Source organism: Elgaria multicarinata, chromosome 3 (genome assembly GCF_023053635.1).
Source record: "Elgaria multicarinata webbii isolate HBS135686 ecotype San Diego chromosome 3, rElgMul1.1.pri, whole genome shotgun sequence".
NCBI classification, from domain to species: domain Eukaryota; kingdom Metazoa; phylum Chordata; class Lepidosauria; order Squamata; family Anguidae; genus Elgaria; species Elgaria multicarinata.
The window spans coordinates 83,360,741-83,377,433 of record NC_086173.1 but is presented as its reverse complement, the minus strand read 5'-3'; the positions used below and the strand labels follow the sequence as shown (position 1 = coordinate 83,377,433).

General features: G+C 39.8%; 1 protein-coding gene across 2 annotated transcripts; it reads right to left on the bottom strand.

Moving 5' to 3' along the window:
• Positions 1–5,896: 5,896 nt before the first annotated feature.
• C3H5orf24 (chromosome 3 C5orf24 homolog) lies at positions 5,897–14,324 on the bottom strand. Of its 2 annotated transcripts, XM_063120753.1 has the most exons (3): positions 14,188–14,324; positions 10,120–10,549; positions 5,897–8,280 (listed from the first exon to the last, which is right to left on the bottom strand). In XM_063120753.1, the coding sequence occupies exons 2-3, from the start codon at positions 10,544–10,546 to the stop codon at positions 8,240–8,242; spliced, it is 468 nt and encodes a 155-aa protein (XP_062976823.1). In that variant the 5' UTR covers positions 10,547–10,549; positions 14,188–14,324; the 3' UTR covers positions 5,897–8,239. The 2 variants fall into 2 exon arrangements, with proteins under 2 accessions (XP_062976823.1, XP_062976822.1); XM_063120752.1 differs by lacking the exon at positions 5,897–8,280 and having other exon boundaries at positions 8,675–10,549; positions 14,188–14,323.
• Positions 14,325–16,693: the final 2,369 nt, after the last annotated feature.

Here is a 16,693-nt window from a genome sequence, read left to right as displayed (position 1 = left end):
TGGGTGCCATCTTGGATTTGAGCAGAAAGGACCCATCTGTCCTGAGCACGAATTTAAAACGAACGAACATCGTGCTTTTACTGTACCCCGGGACGCGGCGCCTCCCTACCGTATGAGATAGCAGGGAAAGACAGTCTGAAAAAGAAAGGAGGCATAATGTAGTCCAAAGGTAGCTGCACGGAAAATGTGGCCGGTAGCGGCCGCTATAGCACTATTTTTCATTCACAGGAATGGAAAAGAACAATACCCAAGGCATGCATATGCCAATTAATAACAGTGTTAACGTAAGATAATTAGCATAAATTGAAAAATCCCAAACCCCGATTCTGTAGTCCAATAAACTCGAGGCGAGGGGTCATCGGCATTGTTTTCAAATCGTAGAATTATTTGCTCAAAGATCAGGTGACTGTTGTGCGCACATCCAATTGTTTGTTTTTGTATGGGTTTTTTGTATTTAACAACAAAAATCAGAAGGCTAATTTGTACTGATTCCACGGAATCGGTTTGTACAATTATGTTTATCCTGCCTAGTGACAACCTTCCCCTGTTTATTAAGACAATATCACCTTTATACAATTTGGAGTTCAATGCCTGCTAAATTTTCATATGGTGAAAGAAGGTAAACGTTTGTAAGTATGATGCCATTTCAATGCTACTGATTACACACACACACAAATCTCCTGATGTCAGAACATTCAGTTTCTTCATGCAAATAATAGTTCTTTGGGAGAGTTGTATGACACAGCAATAAATGTTTAAGATAACTTGAGTGTGGCATGCATTCTATTCCTAAAGCATCATTCGCCAATGTAATAAACAGAGCTTCCACAATGCTATAAAACACAAGGAACTTTATTGTCTAAGAATTACCTAACAGTTTATGCCTTTAACAAGAAGACACAGATGATATTTGGAGTACAGCTCTCTAGTGGAGATTCTGAAGATGAATCCTAGGACTTTGTACAAGCAGTAAACTATGACTTTAGTCTCTCACAAGCAACACAATTCTGTTCTCAGCTTCATCTTTGACTGGATAGTGCTCTCTACTTTTGAGGATATTCCTGTCATCAGTATTATCATGAAAAAGAAAAACCCTGTAAGAAATACATTTTTGAGAATTGAGCATATGGAAGTCAATTTCCTGGGTTCCTTGTATTATACAGAATTTGCATTGGTAAGGGTCTCAGCAATCATAGTAGTATTGATGTTTGTTGCCTAAACTATGACCGGAAAATGTTCTGTTATTCCGAAATGGAGCTAGCAGAGCTATTTGATTCCAACATATGAAGTTATAGCCACACTAGAGCTACATGACCAAAGGATTACTACTTTCTCTCAAAGATTTGCCCAATGCACTGTACTAACCTCAAAGCCAAAATTAAAAGGCCCTGTTCTAATTATATTACAAGGAAATAATTTCCACTGGAAACCAGTGAGGCTTACTTCAGTATAACACATTTATTCAGTACTTATTTCACAGACGTGGAATAATTCCAAAGCTTCCTTTTCCTTTCGTGCAAGCACTTGAGTCATTATTGATTCCTAGAGGGACGCCTGCTTTCACTGACGTTTTCTTGGCGGACTTTGTAGCGGGGTGGTTTGTCATTGCCTTCCCCAGTCGCAGTTACCTTTCCCCCAGCTAGCTGGGTACTCATTTTACCGACCTCAGAAGGATAGAAGGCTGAGTCGACCTGAGCTGGCTGCCTGAGAAACAGCTTCCGCTGGGATCGAACTCAGGCCGTGGGGAGAGTTTCAGCTGCAGTAACTGCCGCTTACCACTCTGCGCCACACGAGGCTACTTACTGATATATAAAAGGATTATGTATGTCAGTTTTGTGAAAAACCAGAATTTTGCTGGTTCTTGCTGTGTTGCTGTGTGTGCGGCGTGCTGAAACATATTTCTGGCCATGTTTGCATGTGCCTTGTTTCTGCCCATGTATATGTAGTGCTTTCCTGGGAATGTGATGTGCTACTGTTGTATTTGCATATAAGCAGTGTGTATGTATTTGATAGAGAGAAGGCAACAGTGCCACGGCTTCATTTGTTTTGCAATCTCTGGCTCGGCTCACTCCATCTAGTATGCTGCTGTACATCTCAGGTTGGATCCAGCACTGAAGTGGCACCAGCAGAAGGACACCACTTGCAAAATGGGACTTCTGCATCCTTTCCTTTGGAGGGTGCATGGTGGCAAGGGAGCATTGCTGGCAGAATGAAGGTGCTAGATCTAGACCCTGATCTCTTGATATCTCTGATATATTCACTTAATTTTCAGTCTATGGACAATTTAACAACTGTGGACTACATTGCTACATACAGGGTTGTTGAAAGCACGATCTTAGGTTCTCTGCACACACACCCCACTAATAAAAATGGAAGAAATAGATACATTGTAGGCCTAATATGTGAGTCTGTATTAAAGGGCACATGAGTCTCTCTCGCGCGCGCGCGCTCACACACACACACACACACACACAGAGGATCCGTCATTATAAGCCTCAAAAATCTACTGCTTATAAAAATGACCTAAAACTCAGCATCCTTCATCCACCTGATGATGACAACTAAGGAAAAGTGTGTGTGTGTGTGTGTGTGGAGGGTAATACAACATCATAATTGATCACAGGACATGCCAGTTGAACCATCAGCCTTAGCTTCCAAATTCCTGACTTAGTGAAGTTTAAACCAACATGAGATCACCATAACTCTTAAACCAGTAGGTATTTTAAATAACCGAATATTGTAATATATTATAATGTTTACATGACATGGAAGTAAAGACTGAGTCAATGACTTAACTTGCAAATTGCCATCTACCCACCAGACATGTAATGGCCCTATTTCAATGTATTTCAAAGTATTTGAATGCAAAATTAATGAGACTTTGAAACAGAAGAAGAGAGCCACACACACACAGTTTGCTATACAGAAGTGTCTGCTCCAAATGAACTGGGTTTTATTGTTATTTTCACCATGACAAAAAGCTTCAACTAATGCATTAGGCAGTTTTCATACTATGCTGTTGAAGCCAGAGAATGGCACAGAAAGAGATCTGTTTGCCTAAGACAATGCTAACCATCTTAAGTGAGCTTACTTGCAACTTCTATTTTGCTTTTAATCTTGGAAACATCTTACAATTATATAATTTACAAGAAATTTAGAGAGTAAGTTGCATTTTTCCTATACAATTATAAATGAAAAAATCCTGACTATAGTTAGCACATTACCATTTATTAAACATAGAGAAGAACCTCGAAAAGCAAAGCAAAAGTAACATGCCTTAGAAAGGGAAAAGCCATTTTTAACCCAAGAATACAACCCTGGAAATTATGGGTTCAGACCAAATTTGGCTAGTAGATGCACCTTCCATGACATCCCTTTGCAAATTAGTTTCACTGGGCTGGGAAAGTCACAGGTGTTGAGATTGGCTACAATACTCCCTATTGAAAAAGTTATGCCCAATAGACTGTACTGCCTGGGCAGATTTTTAACTCCAAGGAAATGAGACCTATTGGGTCATATATTGTACAAACATAAGAAAGCTTGCCTGTGCTACAAGGTGGAGAAGGGAAGTTTGAGGTTGTCTCATTAGGTAAGCAGATAACTCTATGGGTAAAGCAAAAAAATAATGCCCAAATATCTACAAGTCCCAAAGGACTCCCTAGATGCTCTGATGCCATCAGAACAATGTTGCCATGAGTAGCATAAAACATAAAAACAAAAACAGGCAGACGGTCCTGGAGGCTCAAGCATGAATAAATCATAGGGTAGATCTACTACCAGCCGTTCTGCACCTGACAGAACGCCCAGTCTAAAAACTCAGGGAGTACATTTCCTTGCCATTTCTATTGATAAATCATATGACAGTAAGAATAAACATAAAAATAGTAACCCAGCTCCTTGTACAGATGAATTGAACAGCTTATTATTGTGATATTAATGGACAAAAAATATTTATTTGTACAGACTACAGAATATGTTTATGGGTCTCTCTCTTGCAACTCCAATGCCTTAAAACTGCTAAAGGAAAATTATTCTTATGTTAACATTAGAAAAGTTATTTTGGGTTAGGTATACTATATTGTTACAGCTTAGATACACAAGCATAACTTTACACATTGTGACGGCAGAGAGCAGTGTGCACACTCACTCAACAGTGAGTTTTAAAGTGATATAAAATTCATATTAGATTATACCATAGGCCAGGAGGCCTCAATCTCTTTGGACCCATGTGTACATTTAGGAATTTGAAATATTGCTGTGGGCCACCACAAAATGGTTCCCACAGAGGATGTGGCTAGTCACATAATGGCTGCTTTGGAGGCCCAGTTAGTTAAAAGTGAATTAAAGATGTCAAGTGAGGGGTGGAGAAATAGTGAGGCTAGTCACTTAATGGCTGCCTTACTACTTCCTCTTTGGTCCTAGCCTCACTATTAATCTTGTGAGACTGATTTTGTGATAATATCCACAGCAGTTTCTCAAATTCCCAGATGTGCCTATAGGTCCAATAAGGTTGGAGACCCTTGATTAAACAATGAAAACATCAGGGAATTAATAGTTGCTTAATTCACCTCTCAGCAGGCAAATTGAACAGGTATTTGGTGGGTTCAACTCACTGGTTTAATGTAAGAGGACACAAAACAATTAAGTGGCAATAATACCATCGACCATAGTATCCTCCTTGATCAACTCCGTGAGATGGGAATTGGAAGCACTATGTTACAGTGGTTCCAGTCCTACCTGCAGGGTTGATTTCAGAGAGTAACTTTGTGTGACCATCCTACAGCCCCTTAGCAATTAAGCTACGGGATACCACAGGGCACCATCTTGTCTCCAATGTTGTTTAACATCTACATGAAGCTGTTAGGAGTGCTCATTAGTGAATTTGGAGCAAAATCCCCTACGCTGATGACACACAGCTCCGTCTCCCTGTAACATATGAATCAGGAGAGGCTGTGCAAATCCTGGATCAGTGCCTAAACTCAGTAATGGACTGGATGAGGGCCAATAAATTGAAGCCGAATCCTCGTAAGACAGAAGGGTGAGTGGTTCCAGAATCCAGGAGATCGACTCAGTGCCTGTTCTGGATGGGGCTGCATTCCCTCTGAAAGATCAGGGTCGTAGTTTGGGGGTACTCCTAGATCCATTATTGTTGCTGGAGGCCTAATTTGCCGTGGCAGCTCGGAGTGCCTTTTACCAGTTTCAGATGGCTCACGAGCTACAATCTCTTGACAGGTATAGCTTGGCCATAGTGGTACAGGCATTAGTAACCTCAAGAGTGGATTACAGCTATGCATTCTACGTGGGGCTGCCCTTAAGGTTGCTCTTGAAGTTGGAGCTAGTGCAGAATGCTCGGCTATTGTCAGGAGCTGCCTCTTTTCAGCATATAAGGGAATTGCACTGGCTGCCTATTGGCTACCAGGCCAGGTTTAAGATTTTGGTACTAGCATGACAAAGCCCTAAACAACTTGGAACCAGGATACCTGAGAGAGCGCCTTCTCCGTTACAAACTTGCCCAGGCACTGTCAGCATTAGAGGGCATGCTCCTGCTGGTTCCACATGGGTTATTGGCCCGATTGGAGTCCACCAGGAGAAAAGCCTTTAGTGTGGTGGCCCCATCTCTTTGGAACTCCCTGCCCCTGGAGGTCAGGCAAGCACCAATACTAGGCTGCTTCTGACACCTCTTGAAAACTCTTTTCCAGGAAGCAAGGGCCAGCCAATGTTTTTATTGGTCCTTTGTTTTAAATTGAACAATTCTAATTCGCTGTTTTTAATCTTTCTTTTTACTGTTTTATTCCTATGAGAACCACTCCAGAATCTATTTTAGATATGGAGCAGTATATAATTATGAATAAATAATGAATAAATAAGAGTATAAAACATAAAAAGCATTTGGTGTTTAAAGCAATTACTTTATTAATAAATATACATCCATATGATGACGTAAATACAGATCATGAACACTACTCCATTCCCATACAGACAATTGCACACGAGTAGCTGAAGTTCATGGACGTAAGAACATACACAGTATCTAATCAGACTTTTTACAGCAGAAGACAGGATGATGTCATTGAATGAGCAATTGTTTCCACCAAAATAACCTGTCCCATGGGAAAAGCAACTTGTGGAAGATGAGAATCTTAAAAAGGCCCATTAAAGCATAGATTTCTTTAAAATTTCATAAAATTATGATAACTTTCAAGATGAAATAGATTACACATTGCAGAACCGAATTTTATCTATTTGAGGAAAAATCAAAAGGAAAAGCCGCTCTAGTAATTTCTGATGTGTATAGTGTGTGACCTATGTTAAATATATGTATAATAAAAAAGCATAATGTCTAAGAACTCCAAAATTCCGACTGCAAGCAACAGTTTTATATTTAGTAAGTAGCATGATGCTGCACTGTACATACAGTAATAAAAAGCAGAATGACAACTTAGGAAATAGCAGTAAAGTTATCTCTACTACCCTGCCTTTCAAAGCCCTTCAGAATAAAAATTATGTATATTAACTGCCTTTTGCATTGTATATAAAGGAAATTCTCATCCCATATGCATTACTCTGACTGTCCTGGTTTTGTCCCAAGATTTTAAACATAACATAAATGTTACACTGCAAAACAAATGCAAGATGGTTCCTGATCAATGACATTTTATCTTAAAAAGTTGCAAAATGTGTTCTAACAATCAATGGGCAGCCAGAGCGTAACCCATACCTATACCTATGAGCTTGTAGGGAGAAATCAGGAGAAAAGAAGCACTACCTTCACAATAATTAGCATCCTTTGTGATTAAATGTTTACCAAGGTGTGTGCATGTGTCAAAATTTTGAAACTATCCAGTGCAAGACTTCAAAAATAGCAATATAAGTTATTTGGTTCTACAGTTTAAGTAAATTTCATCAGAAAGTGAACAGCAATTTCTATGTGTATTTAAAGTAGCGGTGGTAGTATAGATCCATATTAATGTTTAAGTATGCTAAATGCTTTATCAAAAGTTGAAACAAATTTAAAAAATGCTATATTTAACCAAAAGAAAAGTAAAGCACAAATTTGACATGTAGTTTTTCTGAACAGTGCCAATACACATCAACAATCCTAGCTTATGAAGAGCAGAATTAATGCATATAATATAAAATTATCAATTTGCTTTACAAATCAGATATTAATACTATGGTGAGAAAGAGACATTCCTCCTCCACCTTCCCAATAATATCAAAGTATAGGAATTAACATGCTGTTTCAGTGTTTGTTATGACAAGAGACAGTGTTACAAAAGAAAAAAGAAAACACAATGTATTCTGAAGATTATATACAGGAGTAGCAAAAATATTTGAATATATCATTCAAACATCTCAAGTTCTTGACTTCTGCATTCCCCCACAGCATGGCACTTGTAAACCGCAGTAGAGGATAAAATGAACTGGAATCAAGGAATGCCCAACAGTGTTCTTCTGGCCTCATTAATAAATCCTGGGCGTTAAACTGCCCTTTAGAGCAATGGAAGAGGTGTTTTTCTGTTTATTTTTCACAACTGACAATATTAAGTCTTTTAAATGGGTGTGTTTTCCATTTGATATAATTAATAAGCGTTATAAATGAGCATAAATTGCTTAGGTTATTTCATTATTTTCTCAGCATACTTGAATACAAAATTCATTATATTGGAGCAATAATGCCTCTGAGTTATTTCCCAACACACTGCACGGCACCACTAAGTAGATGCATACGTGAGAAGTAAAAGAAGAGTAGCATGAGAAAAACAGGAGGAGTTAAGAAGAAGAGTTACTCAAAGGTACACTGGTGACATGCAACTTGCTCCTTGCCATAAAGGTGTGCCATTCTTGTAGTTTTTACATTCAGCTGCTTTCCAAGAGAGTTCAGAAAGGGTCTGAAGCAGCCTTTTGGTTGAAAAAAATCATTTAACAAAACAGCCAACACAATATATGTCCTGAGGGTGAATTAGCTCACATTAGCATTGTGTGTCAAAAGTTGCACCACTGTGGGAAAAATTAATAAAAGTTTCATACTTCCGAAGTTTCTTGAGGAAATATATAATGAACTTCATAGCTTCAGCAAAAATCTATTTTTACTAGCAGTTTAGCTGCCATTAGTTTACATGACTAAAGAGCCTTCCAGTACTGTTGAGGTTCATGGTTGCCAGTGCATACAAAGTCCCCCCAAAACAATTCAACACACCTATTATAAAATACAGGATAAAGTCCAGCTCATTATGAGTTAGGCATCACTGGAACACCTGAAGGCTTGCTGCTTTTTTCCTGATAAAAAAGGCATGAAATGACATCCATTTCTTAAGTTGTCATTACTAAAATCAGAGTTGTCATCAAAATGTCAGCAGGCCACAACATTTATCTTACAAAGAAAAAAATCAATACTGTTCATTTTCATCTCTCTTATTTAACCTGAAAGTGTTCTGTTCCCATGAATTTGCAAATATTTATCTATAACCTTTGTGTGTGTGTATTTGAAGATAGAAATTTAGATTTTTAATCTATACCTATATGTAAACTTACTTTCAGAATAGCTTTAGTTCTAAAGAAATATTTGGAATATATTCAATATTGAGAGTTTTTTCAGTTACAATGTAATGTGTGTATTATACATCGTCTCTTTTTCTCTTACACACATTTAAAAATAACAACACATACCCAATTCAATGTAGAACATTTATTTTAGGTGCACAAAGTGTCAGAAAATGCATTTATAGTTTTGCACCTCCATGCATAGATGTATTCCTATAGTCTGTTATATATTCAGGGTCTACAAACACATCAAATTGCAACTTGCTTGTGCATCAACTGTATCATTTCCAATTATGAACCATGAAATGTCTTCCTTTGGTAGATATATGTTCTCTTAGCTACAGTATGTGTGATAAATAATAAGACTTCTACTGGCAAAATTATTAAAAATGACAAGTTCATCTATCTGAAAGGTATAATGTTCAATCGAACCAAATATCTGAAATCCTAAAAAACTGTGGCCATCTATGTAGATATAGCAAAGTCACTTAAAATTCATACATTTATTGACATGTTTTGGAACACAGGCAAAAATCCTGTACACATTTGTGCATGCCAAATGTCACTGAAATCAGTTGGATTTATAAGCATACAAATGTGCAGAGTCTCAGCCATTATCTTCACTACGCTTGTACACTGTATGTATATTTTATAGCACTTTTTATAAGTTAAAAAAAATTCAGATATTTAATTATTAGTAATTTGGTACGTGTAGTCTTAGGCTTTTATAAATTGTAAATTGCAGTCCAATAGTTAGCATATCCAGGAGAGCTACCATACTTTAATGGCAAAATAGAACTTTGAATATGTATCAGATGCTACATAAGAACTATTTTTACAAATGTTTGGGTTACTTGAAACTGATAGCACTTTAACACAATGACTGCCTGGAATGACCACTTTTTTAAAAATATAGTTTTGAAGTTTTGAAATATCTACAAATATTTGAGGTCCGTGTTAAGTTCCAGCAATTGTGGAAAATTTAGTTTCTATTCTCTCCTAGTTAAAAAAAAGAAAAAAGAGAGAGAGACATTGCAAAATTTTCAGAGCTATTACTGGTAAAACAGTCCTGAATGATTGGTTTCTATTAGTCTATCTGATTTATTTTTGACCAAGTCTTTATTGTAACCTTAAATAACCTAGGAGTCAGAATTCTGATATTTTGAATTGTTAACCATTCAACTAAGATGGCCAGACAATAACTTTGTCACTTAGAATATTAGTAATTACTTTCTGCAAACACACAAGGGCATCACTAAGGAGTCCACTTGCAAACAAAACAAACATTACATGATTATGATATGACATCTCTTTAAAAAAAATAAAATGTAGGAAAGAAAGTTATGGAAAAGTTACAAAAGAAGTGAAAAAACATGCCACAACTCGGATAATTTAAAAAGAATTACTGAGGATATGTTATCTAATTCCTCTTTTTTCACTCAGTGGGTTGCTTGATTTTGCTACTTGTTTCACCAGCAGCATGCACTCCTCTGTTATGCACCACAGAGTAGGGAAAAGCTGCACTGCTACAAGTATAACTTAGATTTGCAAGCCGTGATAGAGCTTTAATGCTACCTGGAGGTCTCCCTGGGCTGACTTTGTATCCTGCAGCTTTAGTTGTACCCAAGGGTCTACCTGGACTTGTCTTAAATCCAGCTGCTTTGGTGGTCCCCAGCGGTCTACCTGTGCTTGTTCTGTACCCCGCTGATTTTGTGGTCCCCGAAGGTCTTCCACGTTTACCAGATCTGTTGAGGTTTTTCTTTTTCTTTAGTTCATCTTTTGTCTCTATACTCCTGCCACTTGTAGTCTGCAAATGTGGTTCATTTAATGCATCTTGTCTCTGGCATGGTATTGGCTTGTGGCTGACTGTGTGGCTATACTTGGTTTGTTGCGTGGAATATAAATCAAACTGATCAGCGGCTGTCCCGTTGTCATCATTAAGGCAAGAACTCTTTCCGGTCCCACAGAAAGGGGAGTTACCACTGGCAACAGGATGCATCATTTTCTATCAAAAGAATAATTAAAAAAAATGAAAAATTGAGACAGATGTATAAAACCAAGACAATATTCAACAGGAAATTATTTGTTTGGTTTAGGGCTGTGAATGTCCTCTAAACCCTTAAACATGTCCTTTGAAGCAAAGGTCACTCCAAATTATTATCAAAGAACATCTGCCCTTTGACTTATTCCTAATTTTACATTTTTGCACTAATCTTTGAGTTAGCACAAATAATCTTACACAAAACACCAGCAATACTATTATTAGTGCGTTTAAAATTCACAGTGCTATCTCCAGTATCCGAGGCAGTAAAACCTGTATGGACCAGTTGCTGGGGAACATAGGTTGGAGGGTGCTGTTGCACAGTGTCCTGCTTTGTTGGTCCCGGGCCAACAGCTGGTTTGCCACTGTGTGAATAGAGTGGTGAACTAGATGGACCCTCGGTCTGATCCAGCATCAGGGCACTTCTTATGTTTCCACTCTCAGAGAAACATGGTGCCCATTGGAACACTGTCCTGTACCGTTGTCCGTCTGGTTTACTAAAAAGCTGAGAATGATCATCAAGATGATAGACTAGAGCATAAATGGACCTTGATTCCTACCAGAACCAAATGTGGTAAGCAGAAGAAGTATTTAACGCACATGCACGCACACACACTCAAACATGCTACAACATGGCAACAAAAATATTTTCATTCTACTACCATTGTATTTGTAAAGCATCATCCAGCAAAGCTATTCCCCTGATTAATTGGCCTGGTGAATCGGAGACATTTAACTTTACAGACAAAATAATCTGCATTCACCTTGACTGACAGTGCAATCCTATATCTGTCTACCTAAACATAATTCCCATCGAGTTCCCATGTAAGTATAGGACTGCAGCCTTAGTGACTACCTCTTTAGACATGAAATCAGAGTTCAGGTTAACCAAAAGCACATAGTACAATTCAGTACATGCTTATTCAGAAGTAAGCCCCACTGTATGCAGTGGGATTCACTATTTTATTTTGCTTAGAATAGCAACCCTAGACTTCTGATATCTCTTTCCTATTATGCCTAACATAGAATTTGCCTTTTTCACAGCATCTGCGCACTGGGTTGACATTTTCATTGAGCTGTCCACCACAACCCCAAGTTCTGTTTGTTGGTCAGTCACTTTCAGCTCTGATCCCATCAGCATATACATGGAGTTAGGATCCTTTGCCCCAATGTGTATCACTTTATCTTTGCTTATACTGAACTGCATTTTAAACTGTATTTTTATCCTGCCTTTCTTCCATGATGAAACTCAGGGTGAAGTATTCTTGCTTTCCAGGTGGTTTCCTATCCAGTCAATGACCAGATCCACACCTGTTTAGCTTCAGCAAGGTTGCGGCATCATCTGTTCTCAGATAATGCCCTAGACCTCGATAGTCTGGTAAGCAAATCTCAAGAAATAGTCTGCAATGCTTGTTCATAAGGAAATCTACTAATGGGGAGAATTTCCTTGCAAGCAGCTATCTTCTGGCCTAGTCAATTTCATTCCTAAGGGAGAGAAAGCAGTTGGCATGCTGTAGTTTCTGGCTTTTACCATTAAACAAAAGATTGCATTTGCAATTCACATACTGTAAGGTGTATAAAGCAGCTTGATGTACATTCTTTGGAATATGACAGCTTCCACTGGGATCCTTACTATTAAATGCATAAATCTATAATTTAATAATTATTGTAATTTAATAATTTAAAAATAAAAAGTAATAATCTGAAGATGCAAAATGAAAACAGCAAAAGAACATTAAAGCATGCCAAAAACTGTACTGAAGATGATCAGCAAAACGATGTTCTCACAACTATAACTTGAACATAAATTAGCAGAAAATGCAATGCCTCTTCCTAAGCATCTACAGTACAAGTTAACACATGAGACCAATATCATGTGTTATTCTGTATAGCTAAATGTGCAGAAAAGATTAACAGTGCAACCTTATATATGTCTACTTAGAAGTAAGCCTCATAAAATTCAATTGTATTTACTCCCATGTGTGTACAGGCTTGTGGCATAAATCTTTATGAGCATAAACTTAGGCCCCAGCTATAATCAATGGTACTACACATACACTAATACTACTACTCAGTCCAAACTACTACTTAGTCCAAACTAAATATACTCAAAAACCAAACCTTAATAAAAGTGAATTACATTTATCAAAACGCTATTTAAGGAATGAGAAAGACAAATACTTATCCATCTGATGTATTAGCTATAACCTTTCAGATATGTACAAAATTCAGGAACAGCGAAATAGTTTCATTAAATATGTAGTAGATTTGAAATAAAAAAAGAAAATAACTTACTACTTACCCTCCCTCCCCCGAAAGAGGGAACAGCCAATATTGGATATTACTGTTATATTGGGTAATATTGTTAATACCCAATACTGAGTATTAACAGTGCATTGAACAGGGGGTTGGACTTGATGGCCTTGTAGACCCCTTCCAACTCTGCTATTCTATGACCCTACATGTGCTACTCAGAAGTAAGCACAACTGAGTTCAATGGAACTTGCTTTCAGGTAAGTGGAATAGGATTGTGCCCTAAGACACTTAAGAAGATGGAACAAATTCTACAGAAGTATTGTGTATGAGAGCTACAGTAGCTGTCCCTGCACTTGGGTGGCCACAGCAGTTAAGTAACACTGAGGGGACAGAGTGTCAGCAGTTTACCTCTGCTCTCTCCACCCACCAGTGCCCCACAGAACACTGGAGCCTTAGGACCGTGCTGAGGCATTTATAAAGGAAATTGTATGACTGAGTATTAGAGGGTGTCTGATTATCATCACTGAGAAAAATTAAATATATTAGGGGACATAGGATTGATGGGTTTTGCCACCACTCTGCATCAGGTAAATAACTTAGATCTGCACATCTGCCTTACTCAAGATAGTTTATCAAACTAGTTATCCTTTAACATGTTCTTACCCTTCTTTTTGTTCTTACTAGTAGGATAGTTAGTAACAGAAGGGTGGACTTCTTTCTCGCTCGCTTTCAGCATATTTTTGTTTGTTTTGTTCTGATAAATTCCCCTGACGGCAGGACTAAGGGTGGTTATTCCGAAATCTTCTCCTCCAGAACAACAAAATCGTAGCTTAATCTTGCAAAGGCCTCTTTGGAGAGCAAATGAAATTAAAGGGGTTGGCAAGACTCCCTTTTGTATTCTCGGGAGGGGGGGGAATATACAGGATCATCTCTCCTCCTTCCCCACCCCAACGCCACCCACACACACACACACCAAGAAAAGAGGTTCCAGATCTACTCCAGTCCTTATTCTTCCCTCCAGGTATTAATGGGGTGGGAGGTATGAAGGGAAGGCCCATAATTGTGCCCCCTTGTCTCAGACACAGAAGGAGGGAACTGTTCAACGTTTTCCACCCCAACCCCCCCCCCAAAAAAAGCAAATGGGGTTGGGGGGAGGGGGTTCGTCCTTATTTCAAGAACTGCACCCGGAGGGAGGGAGGGACGGAGCTCCCTCGGCCCTTTCCTTTCTTTCTTTCTCTCTCGCTCGCTCGCGCGCGCACACACAGCCGACTGGGCGAGGCTCCATCTTGCCCGCCCGCGAAAATCAGGGAACGGAAAGGCGACAGTAGGCCCGGGGCGGCTCCTACCTGGGGGATTCGGGGCGGGGGGCGGTTGGTCCGAGGGGCGCGAGCTCAACGAGGGTCCGAGAGATGCCTTGCGGGGCGCTGGGGCCCCTCCCGGCGGCCGGCTTCCTTCGTCCCAGGCAGGCGGACAGGCAGGCAGAGACGACAGGCCGGGCAGAAACACAGGCGGCGGAGCGAGCCGGGCCGGGCCGAGCAGCTGCAGGGAGCCGTGGCGGCAACGTGCGCGCTCCTGGTCAGGGCCGCTGCGCCGCGGGAGCGAGCGGGAGAGGCCGAGGCCGGCGGGAGGGTGGCGGTTGGTCTGGGAGGAGGAGGAGGAGGAGGAAGGGAGCGGCAGGCGGACGCCTCCGAAAGGGGCCGCTCGCTGGGGTGGGGCGGGGGCCGCTCGGAGGAAAAGAGCCGCCGCCGCCGCCGCGGGGGCCTGGCCTGGCGCATTCCGCGGGGATGGAGCGTCACATGGTGCGAGGAAAAGGAAAATATTGAGGGAGAGAGGAAGTAACAAAGAGCCTGGTGGCACAACTCCGTTTCGTCGACTGGAGTCCACTTCATCAGATGCGTAAAGTGTTATCCTCAGCTGGGAGACATATACATGCACGGGTGGAGAGAGAGAGAGAGAAAAATCATGGAAACTTTGAGGTCAAATGGGAAAGAAATGCAAAAAGCACGGTCTCTCTGTGACCATCCAATTAAAGCGGAAATGAATACAAAATAAGTCCAGTGCTCGTTCACAACAGCAGTAAGTGGTGAGGGAAAGTTGTTGAGACCCAAGAGCTGGAATCCGAAACCTGGTTACTAAGGAGTAAGCTCATTAAACCTGATAGGATTGGTATATAAATGAATTAAAATGTGTTCCAGTAAATACTTAAACTAAATACTATTTATTTATTTCTAATATTAATCACCCTATAGCTAATAGCGCTCAGGGCCACATACAATGAAAGTACAAATCCAAATCTGTACAAATCAAAACAAAAGCAGCATGATAAAACAATGAATTAGCTGCATTCTGTTAAAAGCAGCAAAGGCTAAAACAACAGGTATCAAAACAAGATCGAAAGTATCAGAAATAAAACTACCTAAAAACACAACATAGCAGCAAAATGTACAAATGGTTAAAAGCCTCCTGTGAGAATTTTTTGTAAAAAAAATCTTTATCTGCGCCTTAAACGTTCTGGAAGCTCCGAGGTGGCTCTGCAGTGCACTGCGTCAATTATACGACACAGCAGCCACCTCAAAGCCATCGCAAGCTTTCCAGAGAAGCCCTTTTAAAAGTTGGGGACTGACCTTGACTTTTCAGGATGGAGCAAAGTGAACACAGCCCTTCGGCCATCTAACCTCACTCCATCCTCAATGTGGAAGTGTGCCTGAGCAGATGGTGACCCCTGATTGGTTGCTGTCCACCCAGGCAGACAGCGGGGGCCCGGCTGCCAGAAACCCCATGCTTTTGCTGTGCATCCGGACTAGCCGCTGGCCACCCCAGTGCAACAAAAGCATGGTGTTTAGTTGATTTGCAGTTACATCAAGATTTGAAAAAAGGTTAAGTGTGTTGTGGGATGTTACTGGGACCACAGAGCACGGAGTGGAGGTTAAAGCTTTTCTGTCCCTGCTATGATCCTTTTTTTTTAAGGGTCCCTGTATTGCAGTAAGTGATAGAAAAAAGCTCCCACTGGCACCAGTGGAATCTTTCTATCTGTATTTTATCTCTATTTTTTGTCAGAGATTTCTATCTCTGATTTTTATTGGAAGCACACTGCACTCCCAATAAAAATCAGGGGGCCTTCTTTTAGTACTGTTTTTTTTTACAAACAACAACCAAAAAACACACTTTTCAATATTGCTGCAAACAATGCATTTGAAGTACCATGAAGTTAGATGCTGGAGGAGGATTGAAAATGGGTGACATGGCATTCTGTGGGCGGTCTTTCCTCCTATATATACATAATTTACATTCCCCTGAACAGTGAAAGGTATTATAGAAATGATAAAGTGAATCAATATCTGCATCTCCTTACCTTATTTTTACTTAGTTATTTATTGCAATTTAAATTTATAGTATTGCATCCCACCCTGACTTTCACGATTGGTCCTTGCACCATCAGTTTGAAGTAGATGATCAGATTTGGAGACATTGTTTCTAACTCTCAGATTTCTTTACCTTTCTAGAGTGGTCTCTTCAGAAAATTAACACTGTTACTTTCTACAAGTTATTGAATCGTCAGCCTAATATAGCTTGATCCTAAATGTTTGAGGAAGCATATCCATTTACAGTACTGGGCAGGATATTTTGCCGTTTTAGAGGGGTAGCTGTTTTAGGCTGTTGCAGCAAAACAACAAGAGCCCTTCCTGGCAAATAATTTATTGTGACATAAATGTTTATGGGTCACATGATGCTGTGGTCTATAGCCAACAAAAGCTTATGCCACAATGAATTTATTAAGGTGTGTGTAGGACTCTTTGATGTTTTGCACTGTGGTGGCTTATGCAGCAAATGGTAGGATCACACTATTTGTTA

Excerpts from the sequence above, each read along its gene's own strand:
- C3H5orf24 (XM_063120752.1), bottom strand. The coding sequence starts at position 10,546 with ATGATGCATCCTGTTGCCAGTGGTAACTCCCCTTTCTGTGGGACCGGA.